At 38.4% G+C, this 22,385-nt stretch overlaps 1 protein-coding gene across 1 annotated transcript in view; it reads right to left on the bottom strand.

Moving 5' to 3' along the window:
* Nucleotides 1–22,099, bottom strand: part of rad50 (RAD50 homolog, double strand break repair protein) — a 31,826-nt gene extending 9,727 nt beyond the window's left edge. The window contains exons 1-24 of the mRNA XM_085363950.1: nucleotides 21,875–22,099; nucleotides 21,209–21,346; nucleotides 20,952–21,035; nucleotides 20,377–20,528; nucleotides 20,062–20,247; nucleotides 19,773–19,977; nucleotides 18,600–18,728; nucleotides 17,757–17,922; nucleotides 17,454–17,512; nucleotides 17,145–17,279; nucleotides 16,468–16,674; nucleotides 14,878–15,060; nucleotides 14,443–14,600; nucleotides 14,152–14,327; nucleotides 13,076–13,313; nucleotides 10,056–10,245; nucleotides 9,708–9,834; nucleotides 8,910–9,103; nucleotides 8,519–8,629; nucleotides 8,094–8,186; nucleotides 7,725–7,838; nucleotides 7,460–7,587; nucleotides 7,183–7,284; nucleotides 4,754–4,876 (exon numbers count right to left, since the gene is read on the bottom strand). Coding sequence (XP_085220076.1) covers nucleotides 4,754–4,876; nucleotides 7,183–7,284; nucleotides 7,460–7,587; nucleotides 7,725–7,838; nucleotides 8,094–8,186; nucleotides 8,519–8,629; nucleotides 8,910–9,103; nucleotides 9,708–9,834; nucleotides 10,056–10,245; nucleotides 13,076–13,313; nucleotides 14,152–14,327; nucleotides 14,443–14,600; nucleotides 14,878–15,060; nucleotides 16,468–16,674; nucleotides 17,145–17,279; nucleotides 17,454–17,512; nucleotides 17,757–17,922; nucleotides 18,600–18,728; nucleotides 19,773–19,977; nucleotides 20,062–20,247; nucleotides 20,377–20,528; nucleotides 20,952–21,035; nucleotides 21,209–21,337 — 3,389 coding nt within the window. The 5' untranslated portion in view covers nucleotides 21,338–21,346; nucleotides 21,875–22,099. The remainder of the gene's footprint in view (nucleotides 1–4,753; nucleotides 4,877–7,182; nucleotides 7,285–7,459; nucleotides 7,588–7,724; nucleotides 7,839–8,093; nucleotides 8,187–8,518; nucleotides 8,630–8,909; nucleotides 9,104–9,707; nucleotides 9,835–10,055; nucleotides 10,246–13,075; nucleotides 13,314–14,151; nucleotides 14,328–14,442; nucleotides 14,601–14,877; nucleotides 15,061–16,467; nucleotides 16,675–17,144; nucleotides 17,280–17,453; nucleotides 17,513–17,756; nucleotides 17,923–18,599; nucleotides 18,729–19,772; nucleotides 19,978–20,061; nucleotides 20,248–20,376; nucleotides 20,529–20,951; nucleotides 21,036–21,208; nucleotides 21,347–21,874) is intronic.
* Nucleotides 22,100–22,385: the final 286 nt, after the last annotated feature.

Genomic DNA, 22,385 nt, shown 5'->3' with positions numbered 1-22,385 from the left:
GTAATTTAGCATTATTAGGCAGGTCAATATATATATTTTTCTAAAGATAAAAAGCATGCAGTAGCAAAGTGTCAGAACTAAAAACCAATGACCTTTCATTGAAACTGATGAAACATTATTAAAGTTTAAAATAAAATGTGCAAATGATTCATAGCTGTAGTTTATGAATGCAGTCACATAGAGTCTTGAAAAAAGTTTTCCCAAGATAAATTAACAGCATTATAAAGGCAACTATAAAAATAGACGAAGAAGTTGAGCAGCAAAACTAGCTTTTTTAATATATTAATTTAAAACTAATCTGCTTTTTGGAATCCATAGAATCTGTTTAGTTACTCAAGAGCCTGGTACTTCACATGAAAGACATGACTCATTTTCAAATTATTTTATTTATAGAATGACTAAAGGCCACCTACTTCGTGCAAGACAGTGAAGTAATCTTTTTTTTTTCCCTTCACTGAGGCGTCAACAAGACCACCACAGGAGGCAATTGACGTCTATAGCCGTCAATTGCAGTGAATGAGTCAATGGGTTTAACTCATTCACTGCCAATGGCTGGCAGTGAATGAGTTAAATGAACATGATCAAATAATATTTCAAATGTGTGCTATGCCAACAAAGCGCAAAGCAAAAGCACTCAAGCGCTCTTCAAATCACCGCTTGATGGCGTGCCAATCACAGCTGTTTGCTGGCCTGCGAGACATGATGCTTCCTGAATGCACTTGACTGAAGTGATATACTACGGATAACAGACCTGCATATCTGCACATCTATTGAGCCCACAAAGACGCACTGAAATCACCAACACAAGTGCATTCCATTTGGCATGCTGTCCACTAAGCAAAAGAAGTACTTTCAGACCTCACAGAAATGATCAACCCCATGGACAAAAAATAATGTGATTATTTTTCCAAAGTCCCAATAGCTGTCATGTATGCAAAACAAGGCAGATGAAAAAGAGAAGGATCTCTCAGTTGTAGCTTTACTACAAGTTTTATTCACATCCATCATAAAGCAAACTTTAAAGCTTGCTTCTAGGAAAGGCAAACAAAATAAACACCTTATTTGACTGCAAAGATTAATTAACAGGAATGCAACACAATGTAAAAGTGTAAGCAATGCCCTGTTGATTTAATTTAGTTAGAATTCTTTTAAAACATTTTTCTTCCAAAAATTTTGATGAATTTAGGTTAATAAGGAATACTTAGATAAAGATTTTTCCAAAACAGTAAAAAAAAGATAAAGTTAATACAAACGTCACTATGCAATACCAGTTAAACTGTATCAGATTTCAGCCTGCACTCGGCCACCAACTCAAAGTACTGGAAGACACTGACATCACTTCCCACCCTGTCAATGCTGCTGACGTTCCAGCTATGAAGCTAAAAACTCTGCGGTAGTTCTGGTGACCTAAATTCAAAGAGCCTCATCAGGAAGACAAGCACAAGATGTGTCATTACAGTAAAACTACAAAAGCTTTTTAGGACAGAAGACGTGCATAAAACTTACCAATATTTCTTCATGTAGGCAGGAAAGTGGTAATATTTACACATGTATACATTTTTTGAGCTGTGTAAAAATATAAATCAGAATAGTATGTATAAATTTGTGATTACATCAACTAGGATTGGTAAGATTGACTTTGCACGCCCTTAGATGAAATCGTGACATGTTTTAATTTAATCTGGATGACCTGCTCTACATTTGCTATGTCAGATACCAACTTATACAACCAGTCAAAAGTTTGGACACATGTCATTTTATCGTTTTTTTTCTTATTTTCATGACTATTTACATTGTAGATTCTCACTGAAGGCATCAAAACTACGAATGAACACATAGAATTATGAAGTAAACAAAAAGTGTGAAAACATGCTCAATATTTTAGATTCTTCAAAACAGCCACCCTTTGATTGCTGCTCTGCACACTCTTGGGATTCTCTCCATGACTTTCATGAGGTAGTCACCTGAAATGGTTTTCCAACAGTCTTTAAGGAGTTCCTAGACATGCTGAGCACTTGTTGACCCTTTTGCCTTCACTCTGCAGTCCATCTCATCCCAAACCATCTGAATTTGCCACAGGTGACTGGAATGTTGCAGGATGCTTTTGTAGCCATGCTGATTCAGTGTGCCTTCAATTTTGAACAAATTCCCAACAGTATCACCAGCAAAGCACCCCCAACCATCACACCTCCATGCTTCACGGTAGGAACCATGCACGTAGTGACCATCCGTTCACCTTTTCTGAGTCGCACAAAGACATCGGGGGTGGAACAAAAAGATCTCAAATGTGGACTCATCAGACCAAAGCACAGATTTCCACTGGTCTAATGTCCATTCCTTGTTTTTCTTGGTCCAAGCAAATCTCTTTTGCTTGTTGCTTTTCCTTAGAAGTGGTTTATTAGCAGCTATTTGACTATAAAGGCCGGATTTGCGCAGTCTCCTCTGCACATTTGATGTTTAGAGGAGACTGCTACTAGGACTCTATTTATCCTCAGCAGCAGAGGTAACTCTTGGTCTTCCTTTCCTGGGCTGGTCCTCGTGTGAACTAGTTTTGTCGTAGCATTTGATGGTTTTTGTGACTACACTTGGGGACACATTCAAAGTTTTAGCAATTCCCTGGACTGACTGACCTTCAGTTTTTAAAAGTAATGATGGGCAGTCTTTTTACTTAGCTGATTGGTTCTTGCCATAATACGAAATCTAACATGCCTTGACACATGCTCAATCATCCAGATAAGTAAATGTCAAAAGGTTGCTTCTGTTTGTCTGGATGGAACGTTTTCATTCGGAGAAACAATCCATCACTCATCCAAGTGACTTATTTAGTCTCAGCTGACTGCAGGTTTCCCCAACCTTATAAACAGTACATTTATACAATGACTGAAACTGAATGGACAAATGGCTGTGAGGTCAGTTCCTTGATCATTAGTTTGCAAATTGTCAAGACCACTGATCAACAACCACAATGACAAAACATTTCTCCCACTGTAAATGCTACATCCAGATGAAAATAATCAACCTTTTGGGATGAATTCTAACAATTGTCAAATAGGGCTATTGTGTACCAACCTGACTTCTGCACAACACAACTGATGCTCCCAACCCCATTAAGAAGGCAAGAAATTCCAATAATGAACCCTGACAAGGCTCACCTGTGAAGTGAAACCATTTCAGGTGACTACATCATGAAGCTCACTGACAGAAGGCTAAGGCTGTCAACAAACCAAGGAGTGGCTACTTTGAGGAATCTAAAAAATAAAACCTATTTAGAGCTTCTTTTTTTTTTGCTACACGACTCCATATCTTGCTTCATATATTTAGTGTCTTCAGTATGTATCTACAATGTAGAAAGTAATTAACTTACAGAAAATCCATTAAATGAGAAAGTGTGTCCAAACTTTTGACTGGTCGTGTATGTTACTAGGTCACATTGAGGTTTCCCCCCCCTTCTTTCATTTAAACCATCTTGTGACATAAAAAAAATTAATAGACTTGGAAAGTTGGTTTGCACTTTCTAACCAGCAGCCATGAATCCAACATTTTATAAAATGAAATTTTTAGTGTAGATGTTAAGTGTGACTGAAGAAGAACACATCTCAGCAGATATTAATAAAACTATACTTTGATGTGGAAATGAACCTCCCTCTAAGCGAAGTTTGAAATTGAAGCAAGTGAATTTTTTCCCTCAGATATGCATAGACGTCCAATTAAGGCCTAACTAGTTAATGATGTTCTGACACAAGACCTACTAGTACTGTTCAAACTGCAACAATGCAAACAGTACATCAACTCAGAAAGAAAGGTTCCATGTAATGTCTGAAGTTTACAACACCCTGCTTAACTCAACTTTTACAGCCCTGTAGTCCTACCAGAGCCCTGATGTCTACAAGCCAACAGCTCTTGGACATTTCTAGAGAGAGGCTAATAAGCAGAGGTGATAGGGCCTGTTTATCTGTGAAACAATCTGCTTTCTCACATTAAAGCTGCGCAATCTCTCAGTCATTTTGAAAACGCTGAAAAAACCTATTTATTTTTACTTGCTTTATCCTGGCTTTTTATTGTGCAAACACAGACACATTTACTTCTATAATTTTTTTTTATTTAATGATTTTTGTTTTTTTAAACTGAGGTTTGTATATTTATAATTGAGGTTTATGGTTTTTATTGCGTATATCTGTTTATATTTATTGTAGACTCACTCATAGATATGTATTATGTATATTTTGTGTAGCATGTATAGCACTTCTTGATCTCTGATGAAGACTCACAAGTCTCACATTAACAAGTTACTGTTCTAATACAAGGGAACGTGTCAAAAACTCTGAACTCCTGACACACATTTCACTATGCATTTCATGTTATTTATCTGTGGTTTTACCCTGAAACTAATCAATCTCATCTGTTTCAGTATGTGTCACCATACACTTCCATTTTCCCAAGCTGAGTAAATAGCTGACTAAACTGCTTAGCCATGTTTCTGCAAGTGACACTCTCTTATACGTGAGGGAAAAGCACAAAAATCTGCACAAGATAGAACTGCGATAATTTGCATCAGTTGACACCGTCATTTCCTGTTGACATTGCAAAGTATCACAAAATATGGTAGAAATCTTTCTTTATTCAACAAAGCTGTCAAATGAAAACTATTTACAGAATTTTAAAAGAAGACCATAAATCAGATGTTATGTATGGAGAACTATTTTTTGTTAATAACCACAAGCTGTATATATGCATATGTTAGGACAAAACTTACTGATCAAGAGCCTTGTAGTAGAGATCCAGGTCCTTGATGACCAGTTCTGTGGTCCTCATTGTAATCATCTTGTTTCTGTAGCGCTCATCAGCTTTGTCATACTGATCCTCTCGCAGCTCTTTCCTGTAAGCAATATTTTCAAATTGCACTTTTAGTTTAATGATAAATCGTTGAATAATAGAGAATGACATGGTTTTCTGTTACTGTTTCTCAACACTACCCAGGGCTTTGATAACTTAACTTTAACTTAAACCATTTTTAGTACACTAGGACACATCAGTACTACAGTATTAGTGCATTAGATGTCAGTCGTCTAACGCAGCGGTCCCCAACCCCTGGTCATTTAGTACCGGGCCGCGAGAGTTGAGGCGCAGATGCGAAATTTGTGGTTTTCAGGGTTTTTATCGTTAACTCTGTTTCCCTGGGTCTTTTCCCGTGTGTTATGAATAAATTTTCTTTTTTTGGTACCGGCCACACAGAAAAAATAAATAACTTCCTCATGCACGATCACCTGTCTTTGCCTTTAAAAGAGTTCGAGTGCTACTTCCTAATCACAAAAGACCCACGAACTGACACGGAATGGATCTGCGACCCATTTGTCAATAAACCGGGTGAATCCAGCATGTCTGTGCAAGAAGAAGATCAACTGTTGGAGATCACAACAGGCCTTAAAAGTATGTTCGAGACATCAACTTTGCCGGTATTCTGGATAAAAGTTGTGGCAGAATACCCCAAGATTGCCACAACAGCACTAAAAACTATGTTTCCATTTCCAACATCATATCTGTGTGAAGCGGAGTTTTCTGCAGTTACAGCTACCAAAACAAAATCGCGGAGCAGACTAAGCATAAGCAACACACTTCAGGTGTCACTGTCCCCCATTACGCCCAGGTGGGATCGTCTCGTTGCAGAGAAACAGGGCTCTCGTTGATTTAGCATTATGGCGAATTAGATATTTTCAAGTACTTTATATTTGTTTTGTAGTTGTGTGTCTTATTTTGAAAGAAATATTTAACTGTTACCATAGCGACCAGAGAGCGTTAAGGTTACTCTAAATGTTGTTGGTGTATTTCACACACTCAGACAATGTTTGCCAACATCAAGTGTAAAATGAAAAATTGGTATGCAAGATTTTGTTCAATCAAATATACACTGAGACGATAAAAGATGATCTTAACTTACCTCTTATTTTATGTTTGCATATTTATGTGCCTTATGGTTTACCTACACATGTCAAATTACATGCTTGAAAAGTGGATTTTGTAAGCTGGACTAATTCACATAGCTTAACATCCCATTGCCTTTGAGTACATTTTTACAATTATTTCATGTTTGATACAGCCCTTAAATACAGCAAAATATTAGTCCAGTTATGCTCCACCACATTCATGTCATTAGAGTCAAATGCCAGATCCTTCCCAGTAGGGCTGGGCCATATTATACCGTTAAAGGTAATACCGCTGTAATGTTAGGCAATGACAAGAAAATGAAAATTCACGATAGAATGTGGATAAAACGCGCATGCGGAGTGCCTTTGTATTCATACACACATACGGAGAATGAGAAAGGCTAAAACAGATTGTTGAATGAAACAGATGAACCAGAATTGGTTTGTAAAAATGGTGCAACTTCAGTGACGTGGAACTGGTTTGGTTTTTGTCCATCAGATAGCTCCAAAGCACATTTTTTTGTAGAACATGCAAGCAGGCCGTCGTTATTACCGTATTTTTCGGACTATAAGGCACTCTTAAAAGCCTTTAATTTTCTCAAAACTTGACAGTGCACCTTATAATCCGACGTTACAATTGTGGAAAATGACATGTTGCAGGCTCAGAAATGGTAAAAATGGGTTGGTGGCTAAGAACCTCTGGGGTCCTAAGATGTACCTGTGTGCCTTGGTTACTGAACACCTGATCATAGAGGAGAAACTCTTGGACAAACAGACAGAGGTGTATCATAATAGGATGACTTCACACACTCGGCTGTACACTCTATGGTACACATAAGTATTGGTATTAATATTCTGACAGGGATCTGAACAATACACAGTATTTATAAATGAAAACAAATAAAGTTCTAATTCACAGCAGTCTAATCCAGAATATATACAGATATAGCAGAGGTGTTATTGCTGCGAAAAACATCAACAATAATGGTTAATCATGCTGTGTTTTTATTATATGATAACATTTATTTCTACTGAATTAGCTCAACGTCTCTCGGGATGGAAGATCTATTGGAGATTCACTTCTTGTCATCCTCATTTGTTTTACACAGAACCTGAATGGACAGCTGCTTTTGGGATATCATGTTTTTCCACAATTTTCCAATCAGTTTTCTTATCTGTATTATTTCCTCATTTTCTGCATGACCATATGTGTATAGAGTAAGCTCTGTATGTGTAAGTGCCGCATATCTGCATGTTTCACCTATAATGCAGTATCTCCTCCTCAAAGCCATTCTGTCGGCCCAATGCAATACTGCGGTTTCTTTTCAAATCCTCCAGCTTGCGCTCTGCTTCACGCCGTTCTCTGGAAAACCACAGAAAGAGATGAAGGGAAGGAATTTAAAATACTACAAACAGCTCTGTAACATTTACAAGTGTTAAGTGTGGCATTTCTGATGTGACGGAGCCTGAAACTATTTTAATTGCTTGGTTGCTTCACCAATCATGTGGAAAATTGATAATGGGTGTGGTGCTCTTACTTGCGTAGCTGCATGACTTGCATGTTGCCCATGTCCTTCATAAGAGCCTCACGTTTACCCAGAACTTCTTTCAACTCCTCAACACGTTTTCTCAATGTCAGGTTGTCCTGTAACCAGCGCTCCTGGACCTAGGATTCATTAAGAAGGTTTAAACAAGTGCTTGCCGTACTCATGTAGCTAGAGTTAGGCGAATCTAAAATAAAGTTTCTTAACTTCGTTTTAAAGTTACGAAACATGAAACAGTGTTTGCTCTGTTGTCCTGTACCTTTTGAGTGTCTATGTCCTGACGGATGTTTCCCATTTCCTTATTAATTTTCTCCTTGTGCTTCTCAGCTTCATGGAGCTGAGTGTTAGTTTCATGGAGCTCAGACTCTTTTTGCTGCAATGATAGGGTCCGTGAAAGGGTTAAACACATTCAGAAATAATAAAATCAACACATTTACAGTCAAGCTTCTACAGCTAATCTCACAAGAAACAATGCTAAAGTGTTAAAATGAAAAAGTTGGTGTTTCAAAGTTATATAAAATATATGCGTACCTTTTACTCCGAGGCTACAATTCAATATATGTCACAGAATAAATCACTGGGGGTGGGGGTTGTGATGCATCTTGTACAACAATGCCAAACATGTTACCTCTTTATATTCATCTTTGCCCTCATCGACATATTTAGTGATGTCTTTTTCCAAAGTGGTGATCGCCTTTAATTTCTCTTTAATGGAGCTGATCTGTCAGAAACACAGTCAGAATTCAGACTTAGATGAACAGATATTCACAGTTTATTTGTGGCAGAACAAAGGTCTTACAAAAACATAATGCTCTGTCATTATCTATTAATATGTGTATGTGTGTGTGTGTGTGTGTGTGTGTGTGTGTGTGTGTGTGTGTGTGTATACAATACAAAAAACTATGACATGACATGCACAGCAAATTAAATGGAAAAAAAACTTTAAATGAAAACTGATAACAAGTAATTGCTCCGTAAATGTAAAGTTCTGTGCTGTTTTTTCATTATAGAGAAAGCACGTTCCAAAAGAGACAAAAGTGAGACTGTGCCCACCTTCTCCTGCCCTTCTTCCTGCTTCTGCCTCTTGCGCTCCAGCAACTCTTGTTTCTCCTGCTGTAGCTTCTCCAGAGTGGCAGACAGAGGGGACAGCTGTTCCTTTGCCTCCTGGTAAACCACAAAGTGGAACAGGAAAAAAAACCCACACACAAAAAAGGGACAACATAGAAAATTTATAGAATTTTTTTTTAAACCATGCAACTAAAAATAAACAATGTTCACCAAACATCTGGTAGCCATATATAATGAATATATAAGACTTGATTGTATGATTATGGTACATTTCTGTTATTTTGTATTAAGACTATGAGAATAAAGTGTGAAACATTTTAATCTTCATGTGAATATAAAATATGTAAGCACAAAAAAATAAATAAATAAAAAATACCCTGATGTCTCTGGTCAAGGATTGGATCTCAGTGGTGAACTCGGCACACTGCTCCTCCAGCTGCTGCTGTTTCTGCATGTCACTGCTCAGCTGGAGCTTTTCTGCTCGTGTCTCATTCACTGCACTTCTAAGCATCTGTATCTGTTCCTGCTGGTCCTGGATCAGCTTACGTTTCAACTCCATCTTGCTGGAAGCTGAAAATATACAAAGAGGTAAAGAGAAAGAAAAAACAACTAGCAACTAGAGACACATCAACAAACCAGCCAGGGACTCATATCACACGATTTCCAGCATCTTTGGTCACTGATGACCGGCAGGGTCAATGCATACCATTTTATTCATGAACAACATGCATACAGCGGTGCAAGCGATCAGTTATATGAGAGTAAATCGCAGGTGGAACAAAAATGTTTTTAACAATAAATCCAATCAGTAACTTAGATGATCGTGAACAGGCTGAACGAGGACATCTTAAAGAAGCTAACAAATGGCTAGCAGCCTCGGTATGAGCAAAGAATCAAAGCAGTAAAACTGTTTAAGCTGTTTCAGTGAGAAAAGTAATCTAGTGTTTGAGCGAAATCAATAAAACAGCCCTTCTCGAATAACTGCTTCTATATCTTCATACCCCCCTCCCAGTCACACTCCTTATGTAGGTCCTCAGAGCATGATAATTGAGCCAAATTCTTAAATTAAAAAAAAGAAAGAAATAAAAGATTTTGAGTGCCAAAGTTAGAAAATTAAGAATGTAAGAGACACAATTTCCCCGTGAATGGATGTGCTTGCTTTGTGTCATCTTACTGGTGTCTAACTTGTGCTGAGTTTCTTGTTTCTCCTGACTGACTTGTTGTGTGGTTCTGGTCAGGTCTACTCCTTGGAGTTTTGCTGCATGCTGAGCGATTTTCCTCTCCACGTCCTTAAGGTCCATCTGAAAAGCAAAAGAAAATCCAAAAAAGGACATTGCTTAAATGGAACTCTAATAACAACATCAATCAACAAGAATAATTTATAGCCAATTAAATATCAGGAAAATAAAGAAGAGAATGAAGAAAGGTGAGAAAACAAAGGCCCACAAAGGTTTAAGCTGGGTAAAGAGAGATCAGGAAAGATATAAGTGCAAGTCCAGAACGACAGGCAGGAGGTTAATACCAGATATCTGTCCATGAGAGAAATGTCCTGCAAGCAGGCCTTGGCAGTTTCTTCCTCAGACATCAGCGTGCCAAGCAGAGTCTCCTGCTCCTCCACGTCACCCTTCAACCTCTCAATTTCTCTATTCACAGTCTGTAGACGGTTTTTCAACTCCGGTAGCTCCTTTTCCTGAAGCTGTACAATGGACTGTCTGAGAGACATGACAATGAAAAGTAAATATACTTTGAAAGTGTGACACTTATTAAAAACCTGTATGTACAACAATGTCTCCTTTTGACACCTTGTTATTAAAGTCTACAAGCATATTTGGAGGCACATTTTCAAATATCTGTCACAAAACTATGAAAGAAGAGTTTTGGAGTCATGTCGTACGTACACTTGAGTTATTATAATATACAACTGCAGAACACAACAGAATTATTATTCAACATTATTAATAGTTAAAAGACGTCAATCTCCACCCCAAAAAACCAAACCAAACCAAAATAAACCTTAAGGGCATTTGAGCGGATGGTGGGGGTGCGGGGAAAAAAGAAAACTCTTAAACCCCCACAGTTCTCACGATTCATCTTGTGAAAAACCACCTTTTCATCAGTCTCTGTCATAGAAATGGCTGTTAATATACTAATTTATAAACCAATAGTCAACCTTTTGTTATCTGACAAAGTTGAATTCATGTAAAAAGAAAAACGCTTTAAAAAGGTGTACTACATCCCACAAAAAGGTAAGTGTTCTCAGACTAACAATTCTGATAAGGTTGCTAACCTCATTTCACTTGAATAAAGGCAGCCTTTGAGAGACTGTGTAATCGCTGGGTAGATTTTTCAGATAACGTTCCTGAATGGCTCAAATCACGTATCACTGACAGGAAATTCTTCATCTTTGGCGGAGATTGAGTATCACTCTGTGATGTTCTACACGGCAGTTGTCATTGAAGTTGACAGTAGTTACATTTCTCACATTACTGTACATGTTGCTATTTACCACCCTTATCAGACAGCATAACATTTGTTACCATGACAATGATGTACTGAACTATCTGGCCATACATTTAAATGGTAAATGGTAAATGGCCTGCATTTGTATAGCGCTTTTCTAGTCCCTAAGGACCCCAAAGCGCTTCACACTACATTCAGTCATTCACCCATTCACACACACATTCACACACTGGCGATGGCAAGCTACATTGTAGCCACAGCTGCCCTGGGGCGCACTGACAGAGGTGAGGCTGCCGGACACTGGCGCCACCGGGCCCTCTGACCACCACCAGTAGGCAAACACTGGGTTAGTATCTTGCCCAAGGATATTTGGCATGCAGGCAGGAGGCAGCCTGGGATCGAACCACCGACCTTCTGATTAGTGGCTGACCTGCTCTGCCACCTGAGCTACAGCCACCCCCATTAACAAAAAGACATTAACAAAAAGATTACTGCATTTTATCTTCATAAATAGATTTTCAGAAGTTTGCTACTACAGTTTTTGACTTTTATGTCCCAAACTGTGGAATAGCCCACCTGAAAACATTAGGAAAACAAACCGCTGATAACTTTGTGAAACTCTTGAAAGCAAACTGTTGTGTCTATAATGTCTGTTTTCTGAAGGAGAGGAGAGGAGAGGAGAGAGATAACACACATATAATATAAGATATCCTGTCCCACGACACACAGTGGCCATACTATATGTGCTGAAAGGGGACACCTCTTAAACTAGTGTTTCTACTTAACTTAAGTGGAAACACTCATCAGAGTTAACTAATTTAACTTTATCTAGTGTTTCCACTGTAAAGCTGCACCTACTAATGAGTTTAGCTACATTTAGCTGAGCATTTAATCATCTTATTGCTTCCAAGTTAAAGAGACCTAATAAAAACAAACATCCCTTTTGAGAGACACTTGGCCTACTTCAATGTCCTGAATTTGAACCACAGGCAGCCAAGACATTTGGTGCATTGCAGGGTCACTGAAGACAGGCTGTGCCTCATATGATAATACAATCAAACGAAAAAGTAATGGCATATCAGATGACTCAGAGGCTCGACTCAGACTCTGGTTGTAGAGATCACAGCTATATAAGGTGAATTAATTAAGTATGCACACATAAAATCAGCTCACATGAACTCATTGGATACATTGTCACACGGCCCTGTAGCAGAATATTCACACCCTTTGAAAGATGGCAGCTGAGAAAAGTTTTTCCATCTCCATTAATAAAACGAAGCAAACATAATGTACAGGCAGCCACAAGGTGGGGCTGAAAACCCTCGAAAAATTTAAGTACGTGACTATTTACATAAGATTATTTGTAAATATGACACTGAAATGTTTTCGTTTTTTGTATACATGTTTCTCTGACTATCATCACACTCACTATAAAAGTTAACATGAAAGGTTGTCCTGACAACAACAAAAAAGTGTCTGTTGGCTTACTAAACTATGTTCATCTCAGAGATTTAACACACACTGTGTGTGTGTGTGTGTGTGTGTGTGTGTGTGTGTGTGTGTGTGTGTCCAGAATTTAGAACTATGACACTCTAGCTCCATCTACTGGAAAGGAAAGAGAACAAGAGACTGTCCACAGGCTAATTTATTTCCTTGTTAGGAAGAAAAATGGTAACTCTGTAAATTTTGGAAAAATCAATTAAAGATATTTACTTTTATGGTCATTTATTTATTTAAAAAATCAAACTCAGTATAGGAACCTTATGCTACACAGTCCTATAGACTGGTGTTTATCAGTCTATATGCAGTGCTGCTTAAATGCCTTTTGCTTATTACAACTGGGTGACTACAGAAAAGACATCAGGGATTTGTTCTTTGCACTGTTTTATGGTAGAGTTTTAAATTACTATGATGCTAAACAACAACAGTTCTGGTCTTCTATTTTTTATTACTCTTTATTTTTTCAATTTTTTTCTAGTTCTAATATTGTTGAGGGTATCACCTGACATTTGTTTTTACTTGAGTTTAGAAGCAGAAAAAAAAACACTCAAACTCAGATCAGAGACCCCTCTGGTTCAGTACCTCACAGGTTTGAGAGCCATCATCTCATCTTTCTTCCTCTCCTTCCTCTTCAGGTCCTGCTCTGTATTTTTCAGTTTGTCCGGCACCAGGCGTAACTTCGACTGCATGTCGCTGATAACCTCCTGCAGATCAGACTCAGAGGGGAACGTCCGCTGGCACACTGGGCAGCAGGGCTCCCTGTCCTCTGTCAGCTGACTGATGAATTGGGTGTACACTGCTGTGGCTCCAGCTAGCATGGCTATACCAGGACAGGTGCAGAAAGAGAAAATTTATTAATCATTTGCCAATTATTACTAGAAAAGACGCCAACCAACCACACTGTACATTAGGCTTTTAGTTAAAATGGGCATACACACTAAAGTCAAGTAATCACTTCCTTGGTTAACTTACTGCATACCCAGAGAATACATATATAGTTATATTCAATAGGAAATACTTTTCTTGATTGTGTGATGCTTTTGAATATGTCAACCAATTTTAACAAAGTTGATTCACTCGAGATTATAGCGCAGATGGAAAGATGTTGTTACATTAATTTATAATGTAGTCAAACGCACAGAAGATGCGACACACTGAACCTGTTAAATCCACCCAGCAACACAAAGGATTCTGTATTTCTTTAGAATGAACCTCATCAACCTCTGTAACATCTTATCTACATAAAAGATAAAATGTATATTAATGATGGACATGTTCATCACCCGTTGATCTGCCAAGTTTTAAAGAATAAGTCTGGCACTTTGGCTGTGGCCATCTTGGGTTTTTTTGTTTTTTGTTTTTTTAGACAAGACATGATGATCAAGGACTAATCAATAAGTAGCTACTCTGCTTTATCCTCATTTTTACACTACATTGGGTTATTACAATGAACACCACTATATAAAACGGGAATAACAACTAGCAACTTATTGGGAAAGTAATTATGACAAAGTAAGTTCTATACAACTGGACATTTTGCAGCCAGAGCACTAGTGAAAAAGAGGCATTTTTATAGTTTACAGTTAAGGTCCACACTGCAATTAAGGATCTTGTCAACTCCAAGGTGCCAATTCTAGTTAATTTTTTAGGCCATTAACCTCTTTGTTTGGATATCTTCTCCAGATCTTCTTGCAGTTTGCCCAGGTCCTGGTCTAGATCTTGACTACCACACACATTGAAGAACTTCTCTTCGTCACTGGTTAACTGCTGCTCCTTCTTACGCAGCTCAGCAGAAATGTGACTTTTGTTCTGCTCACTTGAAGCCAAGTCCTTACTGAAATGTAGGAAAAAACAGCAATATAACACCAATCAGTCCCTCTGAAAAACGTCTTTTTAAAAGCATTTTCTTTCATCGTGTGTGTGCTTCAACGTAAATGCATTTTGCTAACTTGAGTTTTGCAAGTCTGTTCCTGGTGCTGTTAATTTCCTTGGACTTGGAATAGATCCAGTCCTCCAGCTCTCTCTTGTTGGGAAAGTGGCCCAGTAAGGACACCAGATCCTCACTGTGACGGGACTTGAACTTGCGTACCTGCTCCTCCTTTTCGCCCTAAAAGATTAAAAGAGCAAACGGAGAAATGAGAGTCTACAGAAAAAGGAAACATGATGTGGCAGCTGGCATAAAAGGGAACGACGAAGAAGGGAGGTTAGAGGTTAGAAAGAAGGTTAGATTACCATGCAGGGTTACTTGGTTTTACTACCACTACAGTACAGTTGGATGAGTTTCTGCAACATTTTTTTAACATCACCTTCGAGGGGGTCAACTCTAAGAAAGGCTGCAGTAATCAACGTTGACTCTTTTTCTTTAACTGTAGATGACACATTACCTTATTCTTTTTCAGCATGTCCATCTCCGTGCGTGCAGTCATGTGTGTGTTGAGCGTCTCCATCTCTTGATCTAGCCGTCTCTGTTTGCGGTCAAGTTCAGCTTTTTCTCTCTGGAGCTCCGAAACCTCAGCCTTCAGCTCTTCCACGTTGGAGTTCTGGATTGCACTCTGCAGCTCACGCTCCTGAACAGGAAAACAAACATTGAAAAAAATGGCATCAATTATACAACAAAAGACCACAGTGTGTCAGCAGTATAGTTCCAGTTAAACTTTCTATGGCAGAAATTTTAAAACTTCATTCACAAAAATGATAATAACAAATCGCAGGAATAATGCACAACTGTTTGACAAAAAAATTTCTGAACATTATGCAAACAATCTCTTCGAGAAAGCTCAGGAAATGTATATCTCTCTGTCTTACTCCCTTTCTGTGTGTCCTCTCTGTTATCTGTTATTCGAGTGTAGAGCAGGGCGATATGACCAAAAATATTTATCACTATATACATTTGAAAATTTGCGATAACGATATAACTGACGATATAATTGACACTAGACAAAATACTTTACGACTCCACAATTTTATTAGTGCAAAAAAAACCCAAAACATCAATATATTTTTACTTAAACAAGCAGCTGTTTTTTTATGTGCATTAAAGTTATATAAATATTTAACAGTACAAATGCAAATTCCTTACTGACAGTTTAACCAAAAGGCATTTCCAGTGGAAATTGGCCGACATATCCTCAGCATAACCATGTAGAATATCCACAAAACTTAAAAAGAGGTTATACACACACAATACGGTAATATTATGTTGAAGCACAGTACGTATCACTCCGCGAGGCTCCTGCCTACGATAGCCGTAATGTTCCGACAACCCATCAAGCGGTGCGGGTTCGTAGCTTAGCAAAGTTGTACTAAAACATTTGACAGATTTTCGAGCACCGTGTATGACATAAAATCGTTTCGAGGTCAGTAAACACAACCAGAAGTCATACATAAGGCACACGGGATAATAAGGGGCACTGTCAATTTTCAGAAAAATCAAAGGATTGATTTTAAGTGTGCCGTATTTTCCAAAAAACACGGTAATAACGACGGCCTGCTAGCATGCTCTACCAAAAATAGCGCTTTGTGGTGTATCTGACGGACGAAAGCCAAACCAGTTCCACACCACTGAAGTTGCAGCATTTTTACAAACCAATTCTGGTTCATCCGTTTCATTCAATGATCTGCTTTCGGCCTTCTCATTCTCCGTCGCCGAAATGCTTTTTCCGCCATGTGCGTATGAAAACAAAGGCACTGCCCTATTCGAGTGTTATCACCATTACTGACAAAACATCAAGTTACAACCTGAGCATTGTTACTTCTTTGTCTGGTGTGAATAAAGAGTCAAACATGCTACAAATTAAAAACATTTTTTGAGGGAATGTGTAGGGAGGGCACCAACATCTTTTTCCAGAATAACTGTGTGTAGGTTCACATGCTCTGTGTGCCCCAAACAAAGTGTAATCCTTAATATGGAATTCTGCAAATTAACCAAAAAACAACCACCTTTTAAAATTCACAGCAAAACAAAATACTCTCACCACTTTAGCCAATTCATTTTCCAGATCCTGCAGTCGAATAGACGAACCCTCCAGCCTCTGCAGCTCTGCTCTGACACTCCTCAGTTCTTGCTGCTTCTTTCCCTGCATGTCTCTCTTCAGCTCCACTGTTCTCTCCAGGCCAGTTTTCTTATCCCTCATTTCATCAATAGACTGCTGCTTCTGCTGCTCCTTTTCCTGCAGATCGACCTTATGACACAAAAGCAAACGCAGGAATAAGGCACCATGAACATGACCTGCATATTTATTTTTAATTGCACAGTCCAAAATTCACGAGTGATGTAAAAACTTCTGTGAATATAGTAAGAGTGGAATTTTCAGTGGCTTCTTGTGTTCAGTAGTTAAAATCTTTCACAAAAGAGAAAACTGCACATGAAATGTCAACATCGTCTTAACAGTTTCTGTCTATATTACTGAATGTTTTATGGAAAAACCTTCTAAGACACTAGTGAATAATAAAGATATATTTATGTTTTAAGAGTCTCTGCAGATGATCAGACAGAGAGAAAACAATAGCACTGCTTAACAGCATTAACCAGAAATGAAAAAATGAAAATATTTAAAAGAATTCTTGTCCATTTTGTTTTTCAACTCTGTTTGTAAATAACATGAATTCAGGAAAACTCTTGGTTTTTTTATTTCAACTGAGAATTTCTTACCATAACTTGGCCAAGTGTCCCTTTTTCCTGCTCCAGTCTCTGCGTTACGTGACGATGAAAGCTCTCAAGCTGAAGAGCAGTGAAGGGTGGTCGGTCATAGCCCTCCATCTCCAGGTAGGTTGACAGAGAGCGAACCTGTGTGGGAAAGGGGAGGAAAAGGGAGGAAAAATATACCAACATGTGTGATTTGTTCAAGGAACAACCTAACATTCGCTTGACACTGCTGTGATGAAATTTTCCTAGTCTCTGTCACTCGATTATATTCATTTAAAGCCTCCATTACAACAACTGCGACTGTGCCCCCATTACCTGAGTGTCACGTTTCCTGATGTTTTGTGTATGGTGGTCAGCTTCCGACTGTAGACGACCTGGGAAGAAGGAAAAACAAAAGCAAAATAGGTGTAAGAAGCTAGTCTTGTACTAAAGAAAAATAAAGTTTATGCTGAAAAAAATAGCCTTAATAATACGAATATTTTCAGCTTAATCATTTATTTAGCATTGAGTGTGATATTCTGCCAGAATGCTGGAATATATTCAATCGTGCGTGTGCTTTCACATTCAGATACAGATGTTTAGCTACCCTGGTAGCACCAGGTGTACAGCTGTGGGTACCTTGTTCACCCAGAAGTTCAGCTTTGATTCTGTTGAGTCTCTGACACTCTCTGCCAGCTCTCTCCAGCTCCTTCTGGCACTCGGTCAGCCTTCGCTCCTTCTCCCTCACTGTCCCCTGGTGGTTCTGGTAAATGTCCTGCAGCTCCTCATCTGAACCCTGAAACACCTGCCACACACAGTAAACTGGTTTCAGAGTGGCTCACCGAGTGTAATTAATATAGACATTTGGACCTGCTTTTATAAATGCTTTAAAATAAAAACAGTATATAGTGGTAATAAATTTGGTCTTTCAGTCATAAATCTGCCCCAATTGCTCTGGTTCCATATAGTTCAAAGTCCTGATACTGTTAACTATAGGAATAGATCCCATCACCCAACAAACAGAAGTGAAAAGATAGAGTAGTCATGCTAGCCAAAGGTTAACTGGCTCATTGTTAAGTTAAACAATCTCATTCACCCTCTGTAGCTTTTTTTAAAATTTTTATTAGTTCCTCACTGAAGATAATGACACATCATACAAAGTGGACTCTAGAGTACAATGAGGCAACTGCTAAGCTTTTCCTGCAGAAGAAAATTAGCCTGTGTGGCAAAGTCTGGCATATTTACATGAATACATAAATATAATTAAGCCTATTATAAGGGAGAAAAACATTAATAATACAACCTCATTAACTTTGATCATGCATTTTATTATTTATCTCATACTTAATTTTTCAGTCTTTTTCATCCCGGCATTCCTCCTTTACGAAAAGTTGTCATTCCTAATTGTTCTTCTGCTTTAGGTTTTTCCATCACAAAATAAAATAAAAAAATATATATATACTACGTATATTATCAAATTACCTGCTCCATTGTTTCCTCCAGCTCCTTATTGTCCTCCTCCATCTGTTTCTTCCTGCTGTCTAAAGCCTTGATCTCATTATCTAGCTTCATCACTTTCCCGAGTTTAAGGTCAATATCCATCAGTCGATTCTGAAAAAGACGATTACCATTATACCTTAAATATTATTGTGCTATAAGCTTTATTCAGCTGATTCAGTGAATGAAGTTACTTAAAGCATTACTGGTTGTTCATTTGCAGTGAAATACAATAAACTTGTAACAGACTCCTACAGGGATGTATTTGCAGTGAAATATAAAAAATATATTTGGTCAGTTGATTTAATAAGAATAAGATATTTAAGTTATTTTATATATTTTATCCCCTTCCAAGGTGCTCATTGCACCCATATGCTTTGACACAGGATTAAAAAAAAAACAAAAAAACTTTTAATCATAGCACACCCAAATAATTTATCCGTGTTCCTCAACTTCTTCCACTCAAGAAGAAATACTTGCAAGGTTTGAAATCTGCTTGCACCACAATATGTATGCATGTATACATACACTTCATTAGGTAAACCTCTTGCACTGCTCAGTGGCACAAGTATGTAACCAGCAAATCGCATGGCAGCAATGCATTTAGACTTAGACACATTCATTGCAGACACAGTCAAAACAGCCTGGTGAAATTTAAACTGAGCTTCAGAATGGGGAAGAAAGGTGATGATGATGGTCTGAAAAAGAGAAAATCTCCAGAGATCGGCAGTTCTCTGGCTTAAAATGCCTTTTGATGTAAGCGGACAGAGGAGAATGACTGGATTGCTTCCAGACAACAATAACTTAAATAACCACTCGCCAAGATTTTCTTGGCACATTTTGGACTCCATTGTAACAATTGAGCATCGTTTAAACACCACCGCCTCTCTGAGTGCTGATCATATCCATCCTTTTATGACCACAGCGTGCCCATCTTCTGATGGCTGCTTCCGGCAGGATAACACACACTGTCACAAAGCTCAGATCTTCTCAAACTGGCTTACTGAACATGGCAATGAGTTCAGTCAAATGGCCTCCACCGTCATCAAATCTCAACCCAACAGAGCACCTTTGGAATGTGATGGGATGGAAGCTTGGCCTCATGGATATGCAGCCAACAAATAAATAAATACACAAAACACACATACACCAGCCCACCTCAAGCGGCTCAATCTGGTTCTCTATCTGCTGGACGCTGGCTTTTGAGGCCATCAGTTGGGCTTCCTTGGTGTCCACAGTTTCTCGAATTTGCTGGGCCTTCTCCTTGTTCTGCTTCAGGTAGCGCAGCTCCACCTGACACTCTTTGACTGTCTGACTCTGTTTGAGTCGCAGCTGACGCATTGTCTCTAGAGCTTTGATATACCTGATCAGGAGAGAGAAATTGACATTAACAGAAATTCCTTTTAGGCTAAAACTGGGTAATGCAACACTTGTGTCGTCCATTTACTTGGTTGCAGCAAAAATGGAGTCAAATTTGTCTTTGAGTGCTTTTCCCTCACTAAGGGGCCAGTTAGACTCTTCTTGGTGGCAGAAGATGACATGATTTAGGACAGGCTTCGACACACCCAATGCAGAAATCATCTCCCGGTCCAGCTCACCACACTTAGAAGACAAGCTGACTTTCTCACCATCTCTGGATGAATTATAATAGACAGTCGCATAAGAAAAAGGTCAGGAAACCTTAGTATACAATCCACAAATATTTCTCTTTTTTTTTACTTTAAACAAAACTTTACATAAGAAACATAAGATTTTGGCTTACTTCCATCTGGTAATGACCTGCTCTAAGCTTTTGAAGGTGTAGCTTTTTGCCTTCTGAGTGCATGACATAGAGCGTTGGATGGTCACTTTCTCTCCATTGACATCTGAGAATAAGAGGCGAATTTGAGCACGCACATCCGTCTCATGGGCATCCTGGAATCATATGAACATCGCTATACGTGAATAAAGGTGAAAAAATCATCCAACAAGGACCTGAAGAAGATGTAAAGGCTAAGACTGAATTTTAACATGTTCAGAAAATGCTAAATTTGAGAAATCATAACAATTCTTAAGGTATGAAGACAAACTAAACCTGATAAAGATATTTAGCACCAAGCAGTTAGGAGTTTTATTGTCATTTTCACAAGTGACTTAAATCAGGCTTTTTCACACACTTCATCCCTGTCTTATGTTTTCTAGTATTAAATTTGCATTTAAAACATATAAAATATTACAAATACACAAACAAATCTGTTGCAAAAAGTAATTTCAGATGCATGCCACACATTATGAGTCTTAAGTGTACCACTGCAGTCAGAAATAGAGAAATGTACTTTTAGTTCAACACAAACAAACCTTTGGATCATGAACAAATGCACCTCCTTTAGATCCAGGGGGAAGTTCTCCAGATGTTGCATACTTTAGGCATTCAATAATAGTCTGAAAGCATCAAAAAGAAATGAATACATGACAGCAGCATTTATCATTCTGGAATATTATTCTTCAACTTCCTGTAAGCCTTTGGAAAATACAAAAAGTGCTATGTCGACCCTTGTGTTCGCTGTCATGTTTCGATAAGTCAAGTATTGCTTTTGTCAGAAATGCTTTCGTACTGTTTTCCCTGCTCCATTGGGTCCGACCAGAACAGTCAGAGGAGTGAAGAAAGAGATGACTTGTTTGTCTTTATCCTCAATCCCAAAGCTCCTCACCCCCAGGATGCTCATCTTGTCGATCTTTGACATTTTTGCTTTCTGAAAGAGAAAAGAAGGAGAGGTGATGAAAATAAGACACACAGGGATTCTCTTCCCTGTGAGTCAACGAAATATAGTAGGAGTGACAGATTATTGGTTTCTTATTGGCAGTAGCCACATTAACAAACAGGTCTTATCAAAAGAATAACTAACATCAGATGATGTGCTCGCTGCAGCGTTTGTGGTTTTCAACTGTTATCAGTTTGTGCTGCGTAACCACTAATCTACACTGACAAGTCTTTCAGCAAAACAAACCTTCCGCTATAATATTTGATGACTTAAAAAGACCTGAGCTGAAAACTGGAATCTTTACCTGTTATGCTAATTAATTTCTTCAACAACAGACTATAATAAAGCTTAACTACAGAGTTAGCGGTGATTAATTATTTCAAAGGTGCTTCGGCGTTCAATAAACTGAAATAAATATTCTTTTAGGATACATTTAAATAAAGTAGCTATCTTAGTAACATGTACCCGACGTTCAGTATATTGGGTATATCTGGAAAGCTGGCAGAACAAAGTACTTACTAAGTGTTGGTTAACTCAGGAGGCTAGCTTTCATGCTACGTCGCAGTGTTTTTAGCAGTTAGCGCCACACTGACCCACAGCAGCGTGACACAGGGTTTAATTTCGCTCACAACAGTAGTGTACAGCCACAGATACGACGTGAATTCAACTCACAACAGACAATTTTTACCCCCGTGCAACTCGGACATGTAACTACAGTTTTCGCGCTGCTTGTGAAGGAGGCAGCGTGAGAGAGGCAGAGGCTGACTTCCGGGAGGAGGAACGTCAATATAGAATATGAACATAGAGCGGCAAGCTTACGCCATAGATCTGTCCATCTGTAGCCCGTGTTTGTGTTTTATTCTGCAAGTTACAGTATGGTCGAAAGTTCTTAAAGTTAGTTATTAGTTTCATTAGTTAGAATATGTTTGTTTCTTTTGCAAACGTTTCACCCTTTTTAAAGTAGTTTCCCTTTTGCAGTTATTTTTTTTTATTGTGCAAATGTTTAATTTCATTGTATTTTTTGTAGTTT

This window comes from Diplotaxodon limnothrissa, linkage group LG10 (assembly GCF_057381915.1).
Source record: "Diplotaxodon limnothrissa isolate DT_005_m linkage group LG10, D_limnothrissa_male_GT1.1, whole genome shotgun sequence".
NCBI lineage: Eukaryota > Metazoa > Chordata > Actinopteri > Cichliformes > Cichlidae > Diplotaxodon > Diplotaxodon limnothrissa.
The sequence above is the reverse complement of the archived record's forward strand: the minus strand, read 5'-3'. Positions and strand labels throughout refer to the sequence as shown.